General features: G+C 47.9%; 1 protein-coding gene and 1 long non-coding RNA gene across 3 annotated transcripts; one reads left to right on the top strand and one right to left on the bottom strand.

Annotated features, from left to right (window-relative positions):
• Nucleotides 1-763: 763 nt before the first annotated feature.
• LOC115833038 lies at nucleotides 764-18882 on the bottom strand. 2 transcript variants are annotated; one of them, XR_004028468.1, is made up of 2 exons: nucleotides 18843-18882; nucleotides 764-1404 (listed from the first exon to the last, which is right to left on the bottom strand). It is a non-coding gene; the product is annotated as an uncharacterized LOC115833038 (long non-coding RNA). The 2 variants fall into 2 exon arrangements; XR_004028469.1 differs by lacking the exon at nucleotides 18843-18882 and adding an exon at nucleotides 10020-10093.
• Nucleotides 8497-13066, top strand: PRAMEF20 (PRAME family member 20). Its single transcript, XM_030805727.1, has 3 exons — nucleotides 8497-8804; nucleotides 9931-10512; nucleotides 12505-13066. The coding sequence occupies exons 1-3, from the start codon at nucleotides 8512-8514 to the stop codon at nucleotides 13064-13066; spliced, it is 1437 nt and encodes a 478-aa protein (XP_030661587.1). The 5' UTR covers nucleotides 8497-8511.
• Nucleotides 18883-25782: the final 6900 nt, after the last annotated feature.

Here is a 25782-nt window from a genome sequence, read left to right on the forward strand (position 1 = left end):
CCCAATCTAAACCATTACCGTGTAAACTGGAGTCAATGGAAGTTAAGGCTCTTGAGGCAGAAATAATTAATAAAGCTTCATTGGAAGCTAAATGCGAGGATCGACCTGGAAGACACACACTGACAAAGTGGGTGTGTCCCAAAGTCTGTTACAAGTCGGAATGTTTTTGTGAGAAATGTTAAAAGAAGGGAATGGGACTCCTCATATCAGTTTGTTTGTTTTTTTTTTTCTTTTTAATTTGCTTTTGTTTTCTTGATCTGGCAAGCCTCAAATAGAATTGTTTTTTCAATGTGTCTTTTCCATTGGAAGGTATAATACAGAGGCTAAAATCATTGGCATTAGATGACAACATAACAGGCTGAAACATTTTCCTTGCAAGACAACCAGCAAAACTTCATGATCAGAATCAAATCAGTGTCCTTCTCACTGTCAGCGGGTGAAGCCTTCATCAATACTTGTAGAGTTTGAGGCACTCATGAACTCACGATCAGACTGTTTACTCAGGGACAGGATGTAAGCCAATGCTAAAACCTTCCACCGGTGGCTAATTTTTAAGCCTGCCCAATGAGACCTTTAGGTTTTCACTGGCAATACGCAGGTGCAGATATGACAAAGAATAACCATAACCTTGATATCACCCCCAGCTGGTTAGGAATGGGATCCTTTTGACCCTTTGTCTCCATAAAACCAGGTTACACATCTTGTGTGGCAACAAAATACATGGTCTGCTTAACAGAGAAAGAGACTCTGTAAAAAAATAAAAAAAAAAATAAGGATTTTTATTATGAAATGAGCAAAGCAATGGGAATAAATGTGAGATTATCCAGGGAGGTAAAGGAAGACAAAGATTTGAAAGGAAAAATAAGGAAGATTACATAAATTGTTTTGAAAGACTCATCCTTGCTCATAAGGTTCAAAACCAAGGGGTCATCAGTGCAGTGTTGGATAGATTCCTCCTCCACCACCTCAATAACCCGCAACATGTTTACCAAGTCTTGGTTCACTCCCAGGATCCAATTAAAACACCCAGCTCAACCCTACCCAGCCCCCACCCTCACTTCCCTTTGTAATTTTGACGTGACTTTATTACAGGACCATCAGGTTCCTATGCCTGCTGCACAGTAGCTTATCAATATTCTGAGACAGCAGGGTTTGCAGCAGAGAGTTTAATGATCACAGGGTGGCTGAATGAGAAGCTGGGAGGAGATCCTCAAATTCATCTCCCCAAGGATTACTCAGAGTTTTCAGGGGATCGTGGATAGAGTGGCTGGAAAGTTGGTACAGTTTGGTGGCAGTAAGAGGGATGAAGTCATCAGGATGTCGAAACTGCATTCTTTGGTGAGTTGGTGCCTTGCAGAGCCCTTCAGATGAGCTGGCATCAGTAGTTTCACTGACATGCAGAACCTGAAAGAATATGTCCAATGAAAAAATTAATGTTTCACAATGCTTAAATTGTCTGCAGGGCAGTTAAGGGGAACTGTAATCTAAGGTCTACATGATTTTGGGACAGTCGGCTGCCAGCAACCACGAGGAAGCAGGTCAGAGAGCAAGCTGACCCCATGATGAATGCTGAATGCGCTGCAACTTGGTTTGTTTTGGTTTCTCCCCCTCACTGATTAAATTTATAAAGTTTATAGGTATGGTTTGAATTTCTTCCAGAGAAGCCTTAACTTAAGCCCTGAGACCACTGACACCCTCAGTGGCACCTCTCTTCCACCAGAACGAGCGTATAATCTGCTACCTTAGGTGATATAAAACCCACAAGACCATTCGATACATGGAGATTTTTATTCTGATTTTGTAGGGGCGACACCTCTGTTTTTATAAAGCTATTTTAACTATAAAGCTTTTTTTTTTTTTTTGAGATGGAGTCTTGCTCTGTCACCCAGGCTGGAGTGCCTCAGCCTCCTGAGTAGCTGCGATTACAGGCACATACCACCAAGCCCAGCTAATTTTTGTATTTTTAGTAGAGACCAGGTTTCACCATGTTGGTCAGGCTGGTCTTGAACTCCTGACCTCGTGATCCACCCACCTTAGCCTCCTAAAGTGCTGGGATTACAGGTGTGGGCCACCGCACCTGGCCACTATAAAGTATTTTTATAATTTTGATGTGGCCAAAGATCTCCTAACAATACTACTTTCAGATTTTATTTTTCTCTCTAATGTCTAGAACAGATCAAACCCATCCCTGCCTCACACACAGGACTATGCAGGTCACATATTAGTAAAATTCCATCAGTGTTTGTGGAGTTCATGAATGAATGAAATCTTTTTTTTCTTTTTGACAGAGTCTCCCTCCGTTGCCCAGGCTGGAGTGCAACGGCACAATCTCCACTCACTGCAACCTCTGCCTCCCGGGTTCAAGCAATTCTCCCACCTCAGCCTCCCAAGTAGCTGGATTACAGGCCCCCACCATCATGCCCAGCCAATTTTTGTATTTTATTTTATTTTATTTTGAGACAGAGAGGGGGTTTCACCATGTTGGCCAGGCTGATCTTGAACTCCTGACCTCAGGTGATCCACCCACCTCAGTCTCCCAAAGTGCTGGAATTACAGGAGTGATCCACCATGCCTGGACTTAATTTTTCTATTTTTGTAGAGACAGGGTTTCACCCTATCAGCCAGGCTGGTCTTGAACTCCTGACCTCAGGTGATCTACCTGCCTTGGCCTCCCAAAGTGCTGGGATTACAGGTGTGAGCCACTGAGCCTTGAATGAATGAATTCTTGACTTCCACTCTATCCCTAATACTGTCACTTTCTTGATTCATGAAATGAATATGGATATCTGGTATGAATGGATATCTGATTCAATCCATTAATCTGGGGAGAGCCAAAAACCCAATCAGGATTAACTGGGTGGAGCTTCAGAAATGCAATCAGATATCACTTTTTGATTGGAAGCTAGCAGCGGATACAAGGAGGGGCGTGGGTGGGAGTTGCGATTAGAAAGGTCAATAAAAGCTTCTAAAGACCCACAGAAGAGACCCAAAGTCTTCAAGCCTGGAGTTCCTTCTTGGTTCTTCCTGAGGTCTGAGCACCCTGCAAACTGAGTCCAGATCTGGTAAGTCCCTAATCTCTGTAAGGACACTCCCATCTGACCTACAGTCAGCCAGTCTGGGATGGTGACAGTGCAGGCACAGAGTTATATCCTGTCTTTTTGTTTTTTTTTTATGAACAATTTGAAGCTTTTAATTTTTTCCTTTAAATGCAGTTTTGTCTTTATTTCAAAAAATTTGATTCGTGCTTTGGTTTATATCATTTCAGAATTCTTGGTGGGAGCAGTGACTCATGCCTATAATCCCAACACTTTCGGAGGGCAAGGTGGGAGGATCATCTGAGCCCAGGTGTTCAAGACCAATCTGGGCAACATGGCAAAACTCCATCTCTACAAAATATTTTTTTTTGGTGGTGGATAGAGTCTTGCTCTGTTTCCCAGGCTGGAGTGCAGTGGCATGATCTTGGCCCACTGCAACCTCCGCCTCCCAGGCTCAAGCAATCCTCATGCCTCAGCCTCCTGAGTATCTGGGATTACAGCCGCCTGCCGCTATGCCTGGCTAATTTTTGTATTTTTAGTAGAGGTGGGGTTTCACTATGTTGGCCAGGCTGGTCTCAAACTCCTGACCTCAAGTGATCCACCCACCTCAGCCTCCCAAAGTGCTGGGATTACAGCCATGAACCGCAGTCCCCAGCCTCTACATAAAATGTTTTTAAATTAGCCAGGCATGGTGGCATGCATCTGTAGTCCCAGCTATTTGGGTGGCTGAGGTGGGAGAATCCCTTGAGCCTGGAAGTTTGAGGCTGCAATGAGCCATGCTCACACCACTGCTGTACTCCAGCCTGGGCAACAGAGTGAGACCCTGGCCCCCTCCCCACTGCCGCCAAAATAAATCTTAAGCAAACAGTTTAAAAAATATCCAATTAATAGAAATCAGTAGGCAGATCCCAACCCACCCCCCCTCAAAAAAGGAGAGAAAGAGTTTAGAAGTCTCTACATGCTAGCATCCCATTCAGACTGTTTAATCCTACAATTGTGGTTTTGTAAGAAAAACAGACTTAAAGATTTCCAATAATTCCCACAATGGCCATAAATTATCCTGGGTGTCATTTTCCCATCAGTTTAAAAATGCACATGAGAATGACCATGAATTTTGAATGTGTAGCTGGCTGGAGTCCCAGAGGCTTTGTTTGGGATGCCTTAGAATTTTGAGGGTCCCATTCCATTTCTTAATATCTCTAGAGCAAAGGAAATCCTATAAATTCTGTTGGAATTTGAAGAGTTTGGGCAAAGTGATTTGGTTTGACAAGTGTTCCTTGTACAGAATTCTCTCTTTATCCTTGGTGATGGCCTGTGCCCTCATTGTTCCACCAGTGACCAAGTCTTTTCGAGTTGCATGAAAATTGCCTTGAGATTTGCTTATGTCCCAGTGGTAATTTTTGCCCACCCATGACCAGATTATCCTAACACTAGAGACTTTTTCTCTGGTGTCCTTTATACTTGGCTGTGACCACCTTAGTGGCTTTTAATTGGTCATCCTGTGCTGCCTTTAATTTAATTTATTTTATTTATTTATTTATTTATTTATTTTGAGGCAGAGTTTTGCTGTCTCACTCAGGCTATCTGGGCTCACTACAACTTCAGCCCCTCAAGTAGCTGGGATTAGAGGCATGAGCCACCACACCAAATTAATTTTTGTATTTTTAGTAGAGGCAGGATTTCGTCATGTTGCCCAGGCTGGTCTCCAGCTCCTGGCTTCAAGTGATCCACCCACCTCAGCCTCCCAAAGTATTGGGACTATAGGTGTGAGCCACCACGCCTGGCCTCACATTCTTTAATTTTCTCAAACTGCTTTGCTGAGCTAAGCCCATGTCTTTGGGAGGAAACACCCTTTAACTTCTTGGAAACACTGAACCTCTCTCTCTCCCCTCAAGGATAATGTTGAATTTTTCAGATTCTACATCTTCTCTTTTGTAGCTACTTAACCTTTTAATTTTTAACCTCGATCTAGACACAAGACTTTCTTTTTTTTTTTTTTTTTTTTTTTTTTTGAGACGGAGTCTCGCTCTGTCGCCCAGGCTGGAGTGCAGTGGCGCGATCTCGGCTCACTGCAAGCTCCGCCTCCCGGGTTCACGCCATTCTCCTGCCTCAGCCTCTCCAAGTAGCTGGGACTACAGGCGCCCGCCACCACGCCCGGCTAATTTTTTGTATTTTTAGTAGAGACAGGGTTTCACCGTGGTCTCGATCTCCTGACCTGACACAAGACTTTCAATTCTTGCAAGATCCCCAATAGATCCCCTAAGATCCCCCAACATATTCACATGTCGTGCTTTCTTCCCCAGATTTCATTTAAAACACTCAGCCCCACCCTGCCCAGCTCCCACCCTTCGTTTTCCTATCTAGTTTTCATTGTAATTGAATTATCCTATCCAGTTTTCATGGTAATTTTGGCCTGATTTCCTTCAGAGAATCTTTGACCTTAATTTTAAACCAATCACATCCTCATTGTAACTCTTCCACCCGAATGGAGACATGGGTGCGGGGGTGCATGCCTGTAATCCCAGCATGGAAGGCTGAAGCATGAGAATCGCTTGAACCTGGGAGGTGGAGGTTACAGTGAGCCAAAATGACACCACTGCACTCCAGCCTGGGCTAGGAAGTGAGACTCAGCCCCCCACCCCGCCACACCAAAAAAAATTAGATTATACCACCCAGGTAATCATTGGATACATGATGATTTCTGTTGTGTTTTCTTAGGGACTGTTATCTCTGTCTTTGTAAAACTGTTTTAGCTCTGAAATATTTTGATAAATTTGATGTGACCAAGGATCCCTCAACAAAGATACTTTCAAGTTTTTTCTTTCTGTCTAATGTCAGGAAGAGATTCAACCCTTCCCCATCTCACACTCAAGACTATGAAGGACACATATTAGTAAAACTCCATGTTTGTGGAGGGAATCAGTGAATGACTCCTGGACTTTCACCCTATCCCTAAATCTTTCACTTTCATGGATGAATATCTAATTCAATCAGTTAATCTGGAAGAAAGCCAAAAATCCAATCAGGATTAACTGGGTGGAGCTTAAGAAATTTAATCAAATATAGTTTTCTTTTTTGTTGCTGTTGTTTTTGTTTTTGTTTTTGAGATGAATCTAGCCTATTTCTCAGGCTGGAGTGCGGTGGTACAATCTCAGCTCACTGCAACCTCCGCCTCCTGGGTTCAAGTGATCCTCCTGCCTCAGCCTCCCTAGTAGCTGGGACTACAGGCACACACCACTGCACCTGGCTAATTTTTGTATTTTTAGTAGAGATAGGGTTTTACCATGTTGGCCAAGCTGGTCTCAAACTCCTGACCTCAAGGGATCCACCCTTCTCAGCCCCCCAAAGTGCTGAGATTACAGGTGTGAGCCACTGTGCCCAGCCAAGATGTTTTCTGATTGGCAAAGGAGCGATGTGCTTAGAAAGGTCCATAAAATCCTCTGAAGATCTATGGGAGAGACCTGAGGCCTGGAGTTACTGCTTGGTACTGTGAGGGGTCCAAGCACCCTGAACACTGAGTCCAGATCTGGTAAGTCTCCACTTCCATAAAGACACTCCCATCTGATCTGCAGTCAGCCAGTCTCATAGTTTCAGGCAGCCCAAGATGGCACAGAGAATTATCCTGTTTTATCAGATGAACAGATTTTGGCTTTGAATTTTTCTCTAAATGCAGGTTTGTCTTTATAGCCAAAATTTTGATTTATGCTTTGTTTTGCCATTTCAAAATTCTTAGCCAAGCAGTTTTTGTGTTTTTGTTTTTCATTTATTTGTTTGTTTAAGAAGGAATCTCATTCTGTTGCCCAGGCTGGAGTGCAGTGGCATGATCTCGGCTCACTGCAACCTCCAACTCCCTAGTTCAAGCGATTCTCCTGACTCAGCTTCTCAAGTAGCTGGGACTACAGGCATCCACCATCACATCTGGCTAATTTTTTTTTTTTTTTTGTATTTTTATTAGAGATGGGATATCACATGTTTTCCAGGCTGGTCTTGAACTCCTGACCATGTGATCCGCCTGCCTTGGCCTCCCAAAGTGCTGGGATTACAGGCATGAGCCACCACACCGAGGCTTCTTGACATTTTAAATACATATTTTGTGATTTTTTGTGCCCTTAAGTTATAGTTCATAGACTTTGGGGTATTGTGATTTGACAAATTAGGTTTTCCTTTTTACTAAAAGTTTTTTTTGAGACAGGGTTTCACCCTGTCGACCAGGCTGGAGTGCAGTGGCGCAATCTCTGCTCACTGCAACCTCTGCTTCCCGGGTTCAAGCGATTCTCGTGCCTCAATCTTCCAAGTAACTGGGATGACAGGTGCATGCAGCATGCCCAGCTGATTTTTGTGGGCTTTTCTTTAGTAGAGACAGGGTTTCACCATGCTGGCCAGGCTAGTCTCCAACTCCTGACCTCAGGTGATACACCCACTGAGGCCTCCCAAAGTGTTGGGATTACAGGTGTGAGCCACCGCACCCAGCCCCTTTAATAAAAGTTTTAAAACATTCTATGTAATATATGTTAAGTAAGTCACAATGCCCAGCCAAAGTGGTTCATTTTTAATATGTGTAAGAGGTGTGTATTGGAAACATCTGTGTCTTGTGAATGATCCATAACACTGTCACATAGCTTTCAAAGTTTCCCACTGAAATTTTAAATAACGAGCCTGGGGCAGAGGCTCACGCTTGTAATCCCAGCAATTTGGGAGGCCAAGGTGGGTGGATTGCTGGGGTCTAGGAGTTCAAGACCAGCCTGGACAGCATAGGGAAACCCATTGTCTTTACAAAACATCAAAAATTAAAAGGTTAGCGGGGCATGGTGATGCATGCCTGTGGTCCCAGCTACTTGGGAGTCTGAGGTGGCAAAATCCTCTGAGCCTGGGAGGTCAAGGCTGCACTGAGCTGAGATTGCACCACTGCAGTCCAGCCTGGGTGACAGAGCAAGACCCTGTCAAAAAAAAGAAAAAAGGGAGGCAGGGAGGGATGAGGGAAAGAAGAAGGAGAGAGAGAAAGAGAAATAAAGTAAGCTTAAATAATGAAAAGAAAACAAATAGAACCCATTCTAAGGATGCCCCGTGAATGTTCCCAACCAGCTTATTTGTAGGAACTGAGAATGTAGGCATGTGACACTCCCATTCCCGTTGTTTTAGAACCTTGAGTAATCAGAAATTTCCCCCAACAGTGGGAGGAGTTAGCTTTCAGGTTCCTCCATACTCACTACTCACTGGATGAGCACTGGATAGAAAGGAAGGGCTAGTGGTGGCCCTCCCTCCTCACTGCTTGGGAGACGCTCATGCTGATGCAGCAGAGGCAGAATGCTGGCTTTATGGCCACTGAGTACAGCGTAGAATTGGAGTAAACTGAGGACTCTTTCACCATTGCCAGAGCCGTGACTTTGGCCCTGGATGAAGATGAGATTGATGGGCTTGGCCTGAGAGTGATGCCTTTTCTCTGGGTTTGTCCTCTGCAACTTTTCCTTGCAGATTCATGAAGATGAGCATCCGGACTCCACCCAGACTCCTGGAGCTGGTGGGGCGGAGCCTGCTGAGGGACCAGGCCTTGGCCATCTCCACCCTGGAGGAGCTGCCCACAGAACTTTTCCCCCCACTGTTCATGGAGGCCTTCAACAGGAGACGCTATGAGGCCCTGAAGCTGATGGTGCAGGCCTGGCCTTTCCGCCGCCTCCCTCTGGGATCTCTGATGAAGAGGCCTTGCCCAGAGACCTTCCAAGCTGTGCTCGATGGGCTCGATGCACTGCTTACCCAGGGGGTTCGTCTCAGGTGAGGTGGCCCAGGTCGGCTGGTGGGGAGGGCCCAGGTGTACAACAGAAGGAACAGCTGGGTCATGACAAGTGAGGAGGTCCAAGGGGGGCCCACAGGCTTCTGATGGTTTTGGTGAGGAAGCTTAGAGAGGCCTTGGCCATTGCCCAGCTCCTCAGGGAAAGGACTGCTCACCACCCGGGGTCCACCGAGGTAACAGGACCCTCTCTTCTAGTGACACTGAAAGGCACCACTGAAAGTGGGAACTAGGCTGGGTACAGTGGCTCACACCTGTAATCCCAGCATTTTGGGAGGCCAAGGCAGGCAGATCGCCTGAAGTCAGGAGTTCAAGACCAGCCTGGCCACCATTGTGTCCAGAATTGGTTCCTGCCATGGGTTCGTGGTCTCACTGACTTCAAGAATGAAGCCACGGACCTTCGCGGTGAGTGTTACAGTTCTTAAAGATGGCATGGACCCAAACAGTGAGCAGTAGCAAGGTTTATGGTGAAAAGCAAAAGGACAAAGCTTCCACAGCCTGGAAGGGGACCTGAGCAGGTTGCCACTGCTGACTGGGGTGGCCAGCTTTTATTCCCTTACTGTCCCCTCCCATGTTCCATTTCTGTCCTATCAGAGTGCCTTTTCTTCAATCCTCCCAACGATTGGCTACTTTTAGAATCCTGCTGATCGGTGCATTTTATAGAGTGCTGATTGGTGCCTTTTACAATCCTCATGTAAGACAGGGAAGTTCCCCAAGTCCCCACTCGACCCAGGAAGTCCAGCTGGCCTCACCTCTCAACATGGTGAAACCCCAACTCAGCTAAAAAGACAAAAATTAGCTGGGCATGGTGGCGGATGCCTGTAATCCCAGCTACTTGGGAGGCTGAGGCAGGAGAATTGCTAGAACCCAGGAGCTGGAGGTTGCAGTGAGCCGAGATTGCGCCAATGCACTCCAGCCTGGGCGACAGAGGGAGACTTTGTCTCAAAAAAAAAAAAGTGGAACTGGGCAGGATCCAAGGGTAAAACAGGGTGGAAAAAAGTCAGAGAGAGAGAGAAGAAGCAGCGAGGGGAGCAGCTGATATCCAGGATGTGAAGTATAAGTTCAGAAGTGAGTCCTTAAATTCTCAGCCTCTCTGCTATTTTTCCACAGGAGGTGGAAACTTCAAGTGCTGGATTTACAGGATGTCAGTGAGAACTTCTGGATGGTATGGTCTGAAGCCATGGTCCATGCGTGCTTACCAAATGCCATGATGAACAGAAAACCAGTGCAGGACTGTCCAAGGATGAGAGGACAGCAGCCCTTGACTGTGTTCATAGACCTTTGCCTCAAGAACAGGACTCTGGATGAATACCTCACCTGCCTCCTTCTGTGGGTCAAGCAGAGGGAAGGTTTAGTACACCTGTGCTGTAAGAAGCTGAAAATGTTGGGAACGCCCTTCCACAATGTCAGAAACATCCTGAAAACAGTCAACCTAGACTGTATCCAGGAGGCGGAAGTGAATTGCAACTGGACACTGCCCGTCCTGGCAGAGTTTACCCCATACCTGGGCCAGATGAAGAATCTTCAGAAGCTCGTTCTCTCTGACATAGATGTCTCTCTCTACATTTCCCCAGAGAAGAAGAAGGAGTTTGTTACCCAGTTCACTTCTCAGTTCCTCAAGCTGCGCTACCTCCAAAAGCTTTCTATGAACTCTGTGTCTTTCCTCAAAGGCCACCTGGACCAGCTGCTCAGGTGAGGAAGGGTAGTGAGCTTTCTCTGCAGACCACAACAGAGCCTTTCTTGCTACAGTGGGCATCTACTATGAGCCAGCCTATGAGGATGTAACAGTAAAGGGGACACTAGAATGTCGGTGCATTTTCCTGTTGGAAGTGGGTATCACACATTCATCCCAATGAAGACAGAGGAATCAGCTGGGGTAGATGCTATAGAGAGGCTGCCATGCTAGGAAGCTAGCTACTGGAGGGTTCAGATTTAGTGAGGGTGCATTTGTGAATTCTTCCTGAGGACGTGTGTCTAAGTTAAGATGATGAGAAATAGGCCAGGGATGCTGGCTCACGCCTGTAATCCTAGCACTTTGGATGGTGCTAGCAAGAAGATAATTTGAGCCCAGGAGTTTAAGACCAGTGTGGGTAACACAGCAAAGACTCCTGTCTAAAAAAAGAATAAATAAAAAATACAAAAAAGATCATTTTTCTTTTTTTGAGATGAAGTTTCACTTTTATCACCCAGGCTGGAGTGCAGTGGTGTGATCTTGGCTCGCTGCAACCTCCGCCTCCTGGGTTCAAGCTATTCTCCTGCCTCTGCCTCCTGAGTAGCTGGGATTACAGGCATGGGCCACCACTCCTGGCTAAGTATTTTTAGTAGAGACGGGGTTTCACCATGTTGGCCAGGCTGGTCTCAAATTTCTGACCTCAGGTGATCCACCCACTTCGACCTCCCAAAGTGTCAGGATTACAGGCATGAGCCACCACGCCCGACCCAAAAACAAGATAATTTGTTTTTGTTTTTTTGAGACGGAGTCTCGCTCTGTTTCGCTTTGTCACCCAGGGTTCACGCCATTCTCCTGCCTCAGCCTCCCGAGTAGCTGGGACTACAGGTGCCCGACACCATGCCCAGCTACTTTTTGTTTTATTTCTTTGTAGAGATGGGGTTTCACCATGTTAGCCAGGATGGTCTCGAATTCCTGACCTCGTGATCTGCCCGCCTCCGCCTCCCAAAATGCTGGGATTACAGGCGTGAGCCACCGCACCCGGCCAAAACAAGATAATTTTTAAGAAGTGATGGGAAGTAGGGAAGTGAAGTGGGCACTGAAGAGGGGAATGCTCAGCAAACCTGCACATTTCAGAATATGAGCTCTGTGCTCAACAGCTTGGTGAACACAAATGATCCCATGTCTAATTCCCTGTCATAATAGGTTGTTTTGAGCTCCAGGTAAATTAATTACCTGAGAAATGCATGATTCTGAAACAGAGGGTCAGGGAGCAGGCACAAAGAATGGAGAAAGTGATAGATGGTTTGCTGATGATACAGGCATGTCAGGGACGCCTGCAGCCCGCCCACCCCAGCTGATGTTGCAGGATCCTGCCTGGGTTTGTCCTTTATGCGTGTGTCTCCACTGAGCTCCTGTAGCGCAGAGATGTGGTTTTCTGCCTGACAGATGAGGAAAGGGAGCTTTAAGGATTCTGTGAACTTTGTCCATTCCTATAAATTATCGTGAAAAGACTCAGCATGAAATGTATTTTTTATGTCTCTTTGAGACAGAGTCTCTCTCTGTCACCCAGGCTGGAGTGCAGTGGCGTGATCTCTGCTCACTGCTACTTCCACCTCCTGGGTTCAAGCAATTCTCCTGCCTCAGCCTCCGAAGTAGCTGGAATTGCAGGTACGTGCCACGACACCTGGCAAATCTTTGCATTTTTAGTAGAGACGGGGTTTTGGCATGATTGCCAGGCTGGTCTCAAACTCCTGACCTCAAGTAATCTGCCAGTCTAAGCCTCCCAAAGTTCTGGGATTGCAGGTGTGAGCTACTGCACCAGGCCTAAAATGGAATTGACCTCAGTGGCAAAGCTCTTCATCACGCAGCATCTTAAGTGCTGACCATCAGACAATCAGAATGACCCTGGGCTTGGGCAAAATGGTCTTCGTCCATCACTTTGAAATGATTCCCACCATCCTCCGCTCACCCCTGTGATTCCCCAGAACTAACTTCCTGCTCTCTCTCCCCAGCTGTCTGAAGACCCCGTTAAAGATCCTCGCAATAACTAACTGTGTGCTTTTGGAATCAGACTTGAAGCATCTGTCCAAGTGCCCAAGCATCAGTCAACTAAAGACCCTGGACCTGAGTGGCACCAGACTGGCCAATTTCAGTCTTGTGCCTCTCCAAGTTCTCCTAGAAAGAGTTGCAGCCACCCTTGAGGACCTGGATTTAGAAGACTGTGGCATCGCAGACTCCCAAGTCGATACCATCCTGCCTGCCCTGAGCCGCTGCTTTGAGCTCACCACCTTCGGATTCCGTGGAAATCCCATCTCCATGGCCACCCTGGAGAACCTGCTGTGCCACACAGTCAGACTCAAGAACTTATGCCTGGAGCTGTATCCTGCCCCGCGGGAGAGTTATGATGCTGGTGGTATTGTCTGCCGGAGCAGATTTGCCCAACTTGGGGCTGAGCTGATGAAGAGAGTGAGGGCCTTACGGAAGCCCGAGAGGATCTTGTTCTGTACTACCGACTGCCCTCAGTGTGGCAACAGGTCATTTTATGGCCTGGAGGTAGATCAGTGTTGCTGTTGAATACCTGCCTATTTGGGTAGATATATCAAACTCCTTTTTCTGGACACTTCAAAATTAAAACCTAGGTCTTTTTGCGCCCAGGCTGGAGTTCAGTGGCACAATCCCGACTCATTGCAACCTCTGCCTCCTCAGTTCAAGCGATTCTCCTGCCTCAGATGCACCCACCATAACACTTTTTAAATATTTCAATCCCACATTTTAAAAGTTACATCTAGGCTGGGCATGGTGGCTCGCACCTGTAATCCTAGCACTTCAGGAGGCTGAGGTGGGCAGCTCACGAGGTCAAGAGATCGAGACCATCCTGGCCAACATGGTGAAACTCCGTCTCTACTAAAAATACAAAAATTAGCTGGGCGTGGTGGCGCACGCCTGTAGTCCCAGCCACTCAGAAGGCTGAGCCAGGAGAATCGCCTGAACCCAGGAGGCGGAGGGTGCAGTGAGCCGAGATCGTGCCACTGCACTCCAGTCTGGCGACAGAGCAAGACTCTGTCTCAAAAAAGTAAATAAAAAAATCTGTCTCAAAAAAAAAAAGTTACATCTTTTTGGGGTGCTAGCTCAGATTGATGAGAGATTTTCTCATAACACCTCCCCTCTCTCCCTATCAAGGAAGAGACTAGTGCAGTGTGTTTTGGAATCACACATCATCAAAGGGTGGATAACGATCAAGTGCCTGTGGGTGATGAGTGACCTTCCCTGTGTTGAAGAAACCTACTTAAAGGGCACCTAAGTGAAGGATCCTGCTGAGGATTCAGGGGCTGGTGTTGCTGTCAGGGATCTTAGCCAAGAGCCTCAGTTTCCCTGTAAAATCAGGATGATAGTGTCCAACAGCTTATGGGACCCTTGTAGGATCCAATAAGATGGTCCATGTTTAGGGCTTGGCATGGGGCCTGGCATAAGTAAGATCAATACACCTTGTTCTTTTTTCTCTTCTCAGCGGAAGTCCCAGCATTTTTCTTTTTTTTTTTTTTTTTTTTTTTGAGACGGAGTCTCGCTGTGTCGCCCAGGCTGGAGTGCAGTGGCGCAATCTCGGCTCACTGCAAGCTGCGCCTCCTGGGTTCACGCCATTCTCCTGCCTCAGCCTCTCCGAGTAGCTGGGACTACAGGCGCCCGCCACCACGCCCGGCTAATTTTTTGTATTTTTAGTAGAGACGGGGTTTCAGCATGGTCTCGATCTCCTGACTTCGTGATCCGCCCGCCTCGGCCTCCCAAAGTGCTGGGATTACAAGCGTGAGCCACCGCGCCCGGCCATGAGCCACCGCGCCCGGCCAGCATTTTTCATCTTTCTTTTTTTTTTTTTTTTTTTTTTTAAGAAAGAGCCTTGCTCTTCGCCAGGCTGGAGTGCAGTGGTGCAATCTTGGCTCACTGCAACCTCCACCTCTCGGGTTCAAGAGATTCTCCTGCCTTATGCTTCCGAGCAGCTAGGACTACAGGCAAGCGCCACCAGGCCCAGCTAATATTTGTATTTTTAGTAGAGACAGGGTTTCACCATGTTGGTCAGGATGGTCTCCATCTCCTGACATCGTGATCCGCCCTGCTCAGCCTCCCAAAGTGCTGGGATTACCGGCACGAGCCACCGCGCCCAGCCACATTTTTCATCTTTCAATCTCACCTCCGTTTCCTGGGAGGTGAGAGGCAACAAGAACCCAGGACATGCAATTGGGCTCAGCTTCTACAGGCCGCCACAATTTCATCATGATTTCCCCAAACAGCTGAGCCGCAGGAGCCAGCAGGGGGCGGGCTGGGCAGTGCAGGACTGGATTCATTTCTAGGGATTATAAAATCAAAATTTCCAATCCATGGGTCTCGACTGCCATCTGCTGGTAGATGAGACCAGATGGTGTAATTTAGTGTTGCAAGGATAATACTTTATATTAAAAATTTTACTATTATGTAAATACTATTTGAGTATAAATATTTGTGTTGTCATTTATGTATATTAAAGATATAGAACTTTTAAAGAATGTGATGTGATATTTTAAGAATGGTTAACGGCTGGGAGCGGTGGCAACAGAGCAAGACTCCATCTCGGGAAAAAAACAGGCCGGGTGCAGTGGCTCATGCCTGAAATCCCAGCACTTTGGGAGGCCGAGGCAGGCGGATCACCTGAGGTCAGGAGCCCGAGACCAGCCTGGCAACATGGGGAAACCCTGTCTCTACTAAAAAATACAAAATTAGCCAGGCGTGGTGGTGCATGTCTGTAAAGAGGTTGAGGCAGGAGAATCACTTGAACCCGGGAGGCAGAGGTTGCAGTGAGCTGAGATCGCACCATTGCACTACGGCCTGGGCAACAAGAGCGAGACTCCGTCTCAAAAAAAAAAAAGAATGAAAGAATGGTTAAGTTAGTTCGGATTCTCAAAAAGAATGAGATTTTTTTAACTAATTTTAAAAACACTGAACAAGAATCGCTTGTTCTTTAAAATATACTTAGAATAATACAATTTTAGCATTGGAAGGAAGCATTACCTTTTTTTTAAATATTGAGTTTTTATTTTATTTTATTTTATTTATTTTATTTTATTTTGAGACCGGGTCTCACTCTCGTCCAGGCTGGAGTGCAGTGGCATGATCACAGCTCACTGCAGCCTCAACCTCCCAAGGCTCAGGTGATCTTCCTGCCTCAGCCTGCCTAGTAGCTGGAACAACAGGCATGAACCATCATGCCTGGCTTATTTTTGTATTTTTAGTAGAGACCAGGTTTCACCATGTTGCCCAGGCTGGTCTTGAACTTCTGGGCTCGAGCGATCCACCTGCCTGTGCCTCCCAAAGTGCTGGGATTACAGGTGTGAGCCACTGTGCCCAGCCTTCAGTTTGTTTATTTATTTATGTTTGAGAACGAGTCTCACTCTGTCACCCAGGCTGGAGCACAGTGGCACGATCTCAGCTCGCTGCAACCTCCGCCTCCAGGGTTCAAGTGATTCTACTGCCTCAGACTCCCAAGTAGTTGGGATTACAGGCATGTGCCACCACGCCTGGCTAAGTTTTGTATTATTATTGTTATTTTTATTTTTGGTAGAGATGGGGCTTTGCCAAGTTGGCCAGGCTGGTCTCAGACCCCAGACCTCAGGTGATCCACCTGCCTCAAACTCCCAAAGTGCTAGGACTAGAGGCATGAGCCACCATGCCCGGCCTATTATTATTTATTTATTTATTTTTATTTTTATTTTTTTATTTTATTTTTTTTTTTGAGATGGAGTTTCACTCTTGTTGCCTAGGCTGGAGGCAATGGTGCGATCTCTGCTCACTGCAACATCCGCTTCCCAGGTTCAAGCAATTCTCCTGCCTCAGCCTCCAGAGTCGCTGGGACTACAGGTGCCCACCACAATGCCCGGCTAATTTTTTGTATTTTTAGTAGAGATGGGGTTTCACCATGTTAGCCAGGCTGATCTCAAACTCCTGATCTCAAGTGATCCACCTGTCTCAGCCTCCTAAAGTGCTGGAATTTCAGGCATGAGCCAGCACACCCGGCCTATTATTTTTTTTATAGAAGTTTTAGGTTCACAGAAAAACTAAACAGAAAGTCCAGAGTTCTCATCTACCCCCTTCCTCCTTCAATACACAGCACCCCCACGGGATCAACACCCACACCAGTGCAGAGCATTCATCACAATGAATGAGCCACAGGGACACATCATCATCACCCAATGTCCATAGTTTACATGAGGGATCATTTTTTTTTTTTTTTTTTTTTTTTGAGACGGAGTCTCGCTCTGTCACCCAGGCTGGAGTGCAGTGGCGCAATCTCGGCTCACTGCTATCTCTGCCTCCCGGGTTCAAGCCATTCTTCTGCCTCAGCCTCTCCGAGTAGCTGGGACTACAGGTACCCGCCACCACGCCCGGCTAATTTTTTGTATTTTTAGTAGAGACGGGGTTTCACCATGGTCTCGATCTCCTGACCTCATGATCCACCCGCCTCGGCCTCCCAAAGTGCTGGGATTACAAGCGTGAGCCACCGTGCCCGGCCTTACATGAGGTATCATTGCTGGTTTTGTTCATTCTATGGATTTTAGCAAAGGGATAATGACAGATATCCACCATTAGAACATCATGGGAGTAGTTTTGTTTCCCTAAAGTCCTCTGTCCTCTTCCCACTCATCCCATTGTACTCCCACCCCCTGGCAACCACTGGGCTTTCTACCATCTCCATAGAAAATGGCAAAAGCCTTTTCCGGACTGTGTAACAGGATGAGTCTTTTCACATTGCCTTCTTTCACTTGTACAATAACATCATGCATTTAGGAATCTTTCTTTTCTTTTCTTTCTTTTTTTTTTGAGATGGAGTCTCGTTCTGTTGCTCAGGCTGGAGTGCTGGAGTGCAGTGGTGCTATCTTGGCTCACTCCAATCTCTGCCTCCTGGATTCAAGCAATTCTCTGCCTCAGCCTCCCGAGTAGCTAGGATTACAGGCACCTGCCACCACGCCCGGCTAATTTTTGTATTTTTAGTAGAGACGGGGTTTCACCATCTTGACCAGGCTGGTCTTGAGCTCCTGACCTCATGATCCACTCACCTCAGCCTACCAAAGTGCTGGGATTACAGCTGTGAACCACCACACCCAGCCAGGAATATTTCGTGTCTTTTTATGGCTTCATAATAGTTCACTGACTGGATGGATCACAGTTTGTTTATCCAGTCACCTGCTGAATGGCATCTTGTTTGCTTCCAAGTTTTGGCAATTAAGAATAAAGCTGCTATAAACATCCAGATATGAGTTTACTCATTTTGTTAAATACCCAGGAGCATGATTACTGAATTGTATGGGTATGGTATGTTTTACGAGGATTTTTTCTTTTTTCTTTTTCTTTCTTTTTTTTTTTTTTTTTGAGACGGAGTCTCACAACCTCTGCCTCCCGGGTTCAAGTGATTCTCCTGCCTCAGCCTCCAGAGTAGCTGGGATAACAGGCACGTGCTGCCAGGCCCAGCTAATTTTTATATTTTTGGTAGAGATGAGGTTTCACCATGTTGGCCAGGCTGGTCTCGAACTGACCACAGGTGGTCCACCCACCTCAGCTTCCCAAAGTAGTGGGATTGCAGGCGTGAGCCACCATGCCCAGCCTAAGGATTTTTTCTTTCTTGACAATCTCACTTGTTAGATATTGCTGCTAAAGGTCAGGGACTTTGTCTCCATTATCCTGTGGTCCCACTGCTGAGCATGGAACCTGGCACTTGGTAGCAAATGCTGTTGACCACGTGATGCATGGAAATGTTTTGTCATCAGCCGGGCACTGTGGCTCATGCCTGTAATCCTAGCACTTTGGGAAGCAGAGGCAGGCGGATCACCTAAGGTCAAGAGTTCGAGACCAGCCTGATCAACATGGAGAAACTCTGTCTCTACTAAAAAAAAAAGAATACAAAATTAGCTGGGCATGGTGGCGCATGCGTGTAACGCAGCTACTCGGGAAGCTGAGACAGGAGAATCCCTTGAACCTGGGAGGCGGAGATTGCAGTGAGCTGAGATCCCGCCATTTCACTCCAGCCTGGACAACAAGAGTGAAGCTCCATCTGAAAAAAAAAAAATTGCTAACTTGGGTACGTTAACATTATCCAACAAATAAATTGGATTGTGAAAAAAATAGCCCTTGTGACACTATGGCCACTCCGTGTGTATCATGAAAGTCCAGCAATTGGCCAGGCGCGGTAGCTCACATCTGTAATCTCAGCACTTCAGGAGGCCAAGGTGGGCAGATCACCTGAGGTCAGGAGTTTGAGACCAGCCTGACTAACATGGTGAAACCTGTCTCTATAAAAAATACAAAATTAGCTGGGCATGGTGGCACATACCTGTAGTTCCAGCTACTGGGGAGGCTGAGGGAGGAGCATTGCTTGAACCTGGGAGGCGAAGTTTGCAGTGATCCAAGATCGCACCAATGAACTCTAGCCTGGGCAACAGAGTGAGACTCCGTATCAAAAAAAAAAAAAGATAAGAAAGTCCAGCCTTACCCCCCAGGAGCTGGAGCTATCTTCAGCCTCACCTCCCAGGAGCTCTGGAGCATGAATCCTAGCAGAGTTGGTCCCACCTGCAGGCCAGGGGGCTGCCCTTGTCAGTGAGTTACGGTGGTGGGATGCCTAGAGGTGAGGCTGCATAACCTCCCTGGCAAGGTGGTTTCACTTCTGCCAAGGATGATTTTCTAGAAGTGGGAGTGGGCACTGAGCCATTAGCAATCCACACCCACAGCAGTTAGGTGTGCCTAGTCCTGCAGATCTGGATGGGACAGTAAAGTTCACTGCACTTAAGGAAACCTGTCTCTCTGGCTGAGGGGAAGGCTCTGTGGGCACTGCTGTGTGACCAGGGAGCAGACACCAGGTTCTCAAGACAAAGGACTATAACAGTAGTATCAGTAGTCAATGTCATTCCACGGTTTATGGCCTGGGTACCCAACCCATTGGAGAAAGCTGCAACATGCAAAGGGAAACTGGGTTTCAAGAAGACACTTTTTGAAAAAATGAGGCCGGGCACAGTGGCTCACACCTGTAATCCCTGCACTTTGTGAGGACAAGGTAAGTGGATCACCTGAGGTCAGGAGTTCGAGACCAGGCCGGCCAATGTGGTAAAACCCCATCTCTACTAAAAATACAAAATTAGGCCAGGCGCAGTTCACGCCTGTAATCCCAGCACTTTGGCAGGCCAAGGCGGGTGGATCACGAGGTCAGGAGTTCAAGACCAGCCTGGCCAAGATGGTGAAACCCCCGTCTCTACTAAAAATACACAAAAATTAGCCAGGCATGGTGGCCAGTGCCTGTAATCCCAGCTACTCAGGAGGCTGAGGCAGAGAATTGCTTGAACTCAGGAGGCGGAGGTTGCAGTGAGCCGAGATCATGCCACTGCACTCCAGCCTGGGCAACAGAGCAAGACTTCATCTAAAACAAAACAAAACAAAACAAAAAAATTTGCCAGGCTTGGTGGTACATGCCTGTGATCCCAGCTATTCGGGAGGCTGAGGCAGGAGAATGGTTTGAATCTGGGAGGCGGAGGTTGCAGGGAGCTGAGATCGAGCCATTGCACTCCAGCCTGGGCAACAAGAACAAAACTCCATCTAAAAAAAAAAAAATTAGCAATGTGGAGGAGGTAATCACTTCTCAGTGAATCTCTCTTTAAACATTTACATATTCATGAAAGGGCACAGGAGGTTGTCTGAAAGGTAACTCATTGTCAACACATAGTATTTTTTTTCCTCCACTTCACATTGTGTGGTCTGATTCCATGTCCCCAACATCTTCATGCAATCCAGCAGCTCCTGCATGAGAAATATTCTGTTAACGTTCCATCATTGGCTGGGCCTGGTGCCAGCTTCCTATTTGACAGTGAAATCTGTTAGAGCAGATACGTGACCTACTTTGATGTGGCTACGGACAGAGGCTTCAATCTCCTTGAACATTCAAATCCCTCTTTTGTCCCTGGAAGGAGAAAGTTAGCACAGCTACTCCAGTTGACTTTAATGAGTGGCTCCTACCCACAGTATTTCTCCGAAAAGTTTTCAGCCTTGTATGACCCCTTATTCACCAGGAAAAAGAAATGACAACAGAAGAGCATGTTTTGAATATTTACTACTTTTCTCCCTTTGCTCCTTCCTTCAGAAGGGAGATCTACATTATTTTTAATCCTTGGTAAGCATGGAACATAACCTACCACATCCACCTTTTCTAGTTTGAATCCTCGATTTTATTGTGCCTCTGTTCAAGACAAAGAAGCAAACTCCAGTTACTTAGAGTCAAAGAAGGGAGGAGAAGGCGTAAAGAGTTTTTTTTGTTTGTTTTTTGTTTGTTTGTTTTGGAGATGGAGTTTTGCTTTGTTGCCCAGGCTGGAGTGCAGTGGCGCTGTGGCCGGAATTGGTGGGTTCTTAGTCTCACTGACTTCAAGAATGAAGCTGCGGACCCTCACGGTGAGTGTTACAGTTCTTAAAGGCGGCCGTGTCAGGAGTTTGTTCCTTCTGATGTTCGGATGTATCCAGTTTCTTCCTTCTGGTGGGTTCATGGTCTCGCTGGCTTCAGGAGTGAAGCTGCAGACCTTCGCGGTGAGTGTTACAGCTCATAAAGGCAGTGTGGACCCAAAGAGTGAGCAGCAGCAAGATTTATTGCAAAGAGTGAAAGAACAAAGCTTCCACAGTGTGGAAGGGGACCCCACTGGGTTGCCACTGCTGGCTCAGGCAGCCTGCTTTTATTCTCTTATCTGGCCCCACCCACATCCTGCTGATTGGTCCATTTTACAGAGAGCTGATTGTTCTGTTTTACAGAGAGCTGATCGGTCCATTTTGACAGGGTGCTGACTGGTGCATTTACAATCCCTGAGCTAGACACAGAAGTTCTCCAAGTCCCCACTAGATTAGCTAGATACAGAGTGCTGATTGGTATATTTACAAACCCTGAGCTAGACACAGAGTGCTGATTGGTGCATTTACAAAGCTTGAGCTAGATACAGAGTGCCGATTGGTGTATTCACAATCCCTTAGCTAGACATAAAGGTTCTCCAAGTCCCCACCAGATCAGCTAGATACAGAGCACTGATTGGTGCATTTACAAACCTTGAGCTAGACACAGGATGCTGATTGGCGCATTTACAAACCTTGAGCTAGGCACAGAGTGATGATTGGTGTATTCACAATCCCTTAGCTAGACATAAAGATTCTTCACGTCCCCACCAGATTAGCTAGATACAGAGAGCCGACTGGTGCATCCACAAACCCTGAGCTAGACATAGGGTGCTGATTGGTGTGTTTACAAACCTTGAGCTAGATACAGAGTGCTGATTGGTGTATTTACAATCCCTTAGCTAGACATAAAGGTTCTCTAAGTCCCCACTAGACTCAGGAGCCCAGCTGGCTTCACCCAGTGGATCCCGCACCAGGGCCACAGGTGGAGTTGCCTGCCAGTCCCGCACCTTGCACCCACACTCCTCAGCCCTTGGGTGGTCAATGGCACTGGGCACTGTGGAGCAGGGGGCAGCACTCATCAGGGAGGCTCAGGCCATGCAGGAGCCCATGGCAGGGGGTGCTCATGCACAGTGGGTTGCAGGTCCCAAGCCCTGCCCCGCAGGGAGGCAGCTAAGGCCCGGTGAGAAATCGAGCGCAGTGCTGGTGGGCCTGCACTGCTGGGCAACCCGGTGCACCCTCTGCAGCTGCTGGCCTGGGTGCTAAGCCCCTCACTACCTGGGGCTGGCAGGGCTGGCAGGGCTGGCCGGCCTCTCCGAGTGCAGGGCCCGCTGAGCCCATGCCCACCCAGAACTTGCGCTGGCCCACAAGCACCACACACAGCCCCGGTTCCCACCCGCACCTCTCCCACCACACCTCCCCGCAAGCTGAGGGAGCCAGCTCCAGCCTCGGCCAGCCCAGAGAGGGGCTCCCACAGTGCAGCGGCGGGCTGAAGGGCCCCTCAAGCATGGCCAGAGTGGGTGCCGCGGCCGAGGAGGTGCCGAGAGTGAGCGAGGGCTGCAAGGGCTGCCAGCACGCTGTCACCTCTCAGCACGATCTCCACTCACTGCTACCTCCGCCCCCCTGAGTTCAAGCGATTCTCCTGCCTAAGCCTCTTTGCCAAAGTGTTAAGATTATAGGCTTGAGCCACCATGCGCGGCCCTTATCTGCCAGGTTTGTGCAGGGCAGTGAGGCAGGAGAATAGGGTCTGGAGGCAGGGAACTTAAGGCTGATTCATGATGACTTCCTAAAACTGAATCAAAAGGAAAACCCCAACTTTCCACACCCAAGTAACAAAAGGACCAGAGGCTACTCCCTTTGCCACCCCCACCCTCTTTTTCCATGTGGCTAAAGAAAAATGGAAAGTACCTCTGATTGGTCCCCTCCCAAAACCAATCAAGCTGGTGGTGGGCCAAATCTTCATTTGCATAAGGCATAATTTTGTAACTTCGTTTCAGCCTCTGATTGGTCCCTTCCCGCAACCAATCAGACTGATCGTGGGCCATTACTTCATTTACATAGGGTGTACACCAAGTAACCAATGCGAAACCTCTAGAGGGTATTTAAACCCCAGAAAATTCTGTAACCAGGCTTTTTGGCCATTTGCTTAGGCTTGCTTCGTATGCTGTGAAGTGTGTTTTCGTTTTCAATAAATCTCTGCTTTCATTGCTTCATTCTTTCCTTGCTTTGTTTATGCATTTTGACCAATTCTTTGTTCAAAACACCAAGAACCTGGACACCCTCCACCAGTAACAGAAGTAAAAGGGAACTGTTAGCTTTGAAAAGTCAAATGCCATTTCCAAGGTCAGAGAAAAGGATGAGAATTGCTGGCACTTCAGAATTCTAATCTAGTGCTCTGTACAACGAGGCTTTTTTTCTTTTTTTCAAACTTCCTTTTGCCTAATTTAGCCTATATTGTGGTGTCATCAGAGAACATTATAAAAGACTAGGTGATGGTGGAATTTGCTTTGTTTTGTTTTTGCAGGGGCTCAAAATTGATTTTCCATGTTGTCATTTACTGGAGCTGTACTGAAGAGGATCTGGTCAGTGTGATAAATAAGTTAATTAAGCAGACAGCTTTTTCCCCCTTTCTCATTGCTTTATACATGGATTTGGACAAACCCTTTTAGTTTCTCAGCAAGTTTTTTTGCTAAAAAATAGCTCCTTTCTGGTTTCTGCTTTCTGAATAAATATGTATGCAGGTTGGTTTGTCCAAATGCACTTCAGGTCTATTTAAGGTGCTGCCTGGTCACAGATTGGGAGGAGCGTCAGAGACAGATAAATCAAAAAGCTGTCACCTTCCATGGCAGCACATTGCAAGGGACATTAACTCACCTCCAAACAAGGCAGAGGTGGCCTTTCTTTATCTAGGTAAAATCTCCCACTGCTGGAGGTTTGGGTGGGAGTTGGGACAAGGAGCCGTAATTGTCTGCATCAACCTTGGCTCTGGGGAGCTGACAGCCAGGGGACCTCTCCTCTCTGTCTGGAGTTCTCTCCCTGCACCCTCCCCACATTTCCTTGTAGTACATTGGTTCCTTCTGGTCCTCCAGGTCTCAGCTTCGGTGCCACCTCCTCAGAGAAGCTCTCCCTGACCACCTCCACTGTTCCCACCACTCACCCTGTTGATTTCCTCCACAGAACAAAGGTATCTCAGTTTGCCACGATGCACACTCTTGTTTCTTCCAGATGGCCAGCTCTAGGAAGGCAGGGGCTCACCCATGATATTCATCCGTGCTGACCATCCACGCTCATGTTTCAGGAATTTGAATGGCTCCGTGGGAACAGCATCTCTGCTCCTCAATGTCTGGGGCCTCATGTGGGGACCCCTGAACGGCTCCACTGGGGCCATTTGTGTGTGGCCTGGTCTTCTCTATGAGGTGTCTACAGTGCTGAAGTGTCCAGGAGCTCCTTTGCTCACGAGCCTGGCTTCTTGGTGCTCCTGGTTTCTTCCTGTCTCTTTCCATGTGGCTTGTACCCACCAGGGTCTGCCCCACCCCCGGTGGCTGGGCTTCTCACAGCCTGGTGGTCTCAGGGTAGCCAGGCTTCATATATGATGCCAGATTTGAAGGGGCAAGAAGCAGAGCCTGTTAGGCCAGGTAGGATCCTCCCCCGAAGCTGACCCAGCCTCACTTCTCCATATACTATTAGAGCCGTCCTAGGGCCGCCCCACACCCATGGCCAACCTGCCTCTTGATGGGGACATGGCAGAGTCATGTTGCAGAAGGGCATGTGGGGTGGGAAATATTACTGCAGCCATTTTTGGAAACTTCAATCTGTAACATAGAAAGTGGAGGGAAGGGGCCAGGCACGGTGGCTCATGCCTATAATCCCAGCACTTTGGGAAGCCAAAGTAGGCGGATCACCTGAGGCCAGGAGTTTGAGACCAGCCTGGCCAGCACGGTGAAACCCTGTCTCTACTAAAAATACAAAAAGTTAGCCAGGCATGGTGGTGCATGCCTGTAATCCCTTTCTGGGTTGGCCAAGGCCGGAGCCGGCTCCCTCAGCTTGCGGGGAGGTGTGGAGGGAGAGGCGCAGGCGAGAACCGGGGCGGGGGCGAGAACCAGGGCTGCCCGCAGTGCTTGCGGGCCAGCGCGAGTTCCGGGTGGGCGTGGGCTCGGCTGGCCCCGAACTCCGAGCCGCCAGCAGGCCCTGTCGGCCCTGGGCAGTGAGGGGCTTAGCACCTCGGCCAGCAGGTACTGTGCTCAATTTCTCGCCGGGCCTTAGCTGCCTTCCCGAGGGGCAGAGCTCGGGACCTGCAGCCTGCCATGCCTGAGCCTCCGTGGGCTCCTGTGCAGCCGGAGCCTCCCTGACGAGTGCCGCCCCCTGCTCCACGGCGCCCAGTCCCATCGACCACCCAAGGGCTGAGGAGAGCTGGCGCAGGGCGCGGGACTGGCAGGCAGCTCCACCTGCGGCCCTGGTGCAGGATCCGCTGGGTGAAGCCAGCTGGGCTCCTGACTGGTGGGAACTTGGAGAACCTTTATGTCTAGCTAGGGGATTGTAAATACACCAATCCACAGTCTGTATCTAGCTCAAGATTTGTAAACACACCAGTCAGCACCCTGTGTCTAGCTCAGGGTTTGTGAATGCACCAATTGACACTCTGTATCTAGCTACTCTGGTGGGGACTTGGAGAACCTTTGTGTCCATACTCTGTATCTAGCTAAACTAGTAGGGACGTGGAGAACATTTGTGCCTAGCTCAGGGATTGTAAACGCACCAATCAGCACCCTGTCAAAACAGACCACTGGGCTGTCTGTAAAATGGACCAATCAGCACGATGTGGGTGGGGCCAGATAAAAGAATAAAAGCAGGCTGCC

Source organism: Nomascus leucogenys, chromosome 24 (assembly GCF_006542625.1).
Source record: "Nomascus leucogenys isolate Asia chromosome 24, Asia_NLE_v1, whole genome shotgun sequence".
Classification (NCBI taxonomy): Eukaryota; Metazoa; Chordata; class Mammalia; order Primates; family Hylobatidae; genus Nomascus; species Nomascus leucogenys.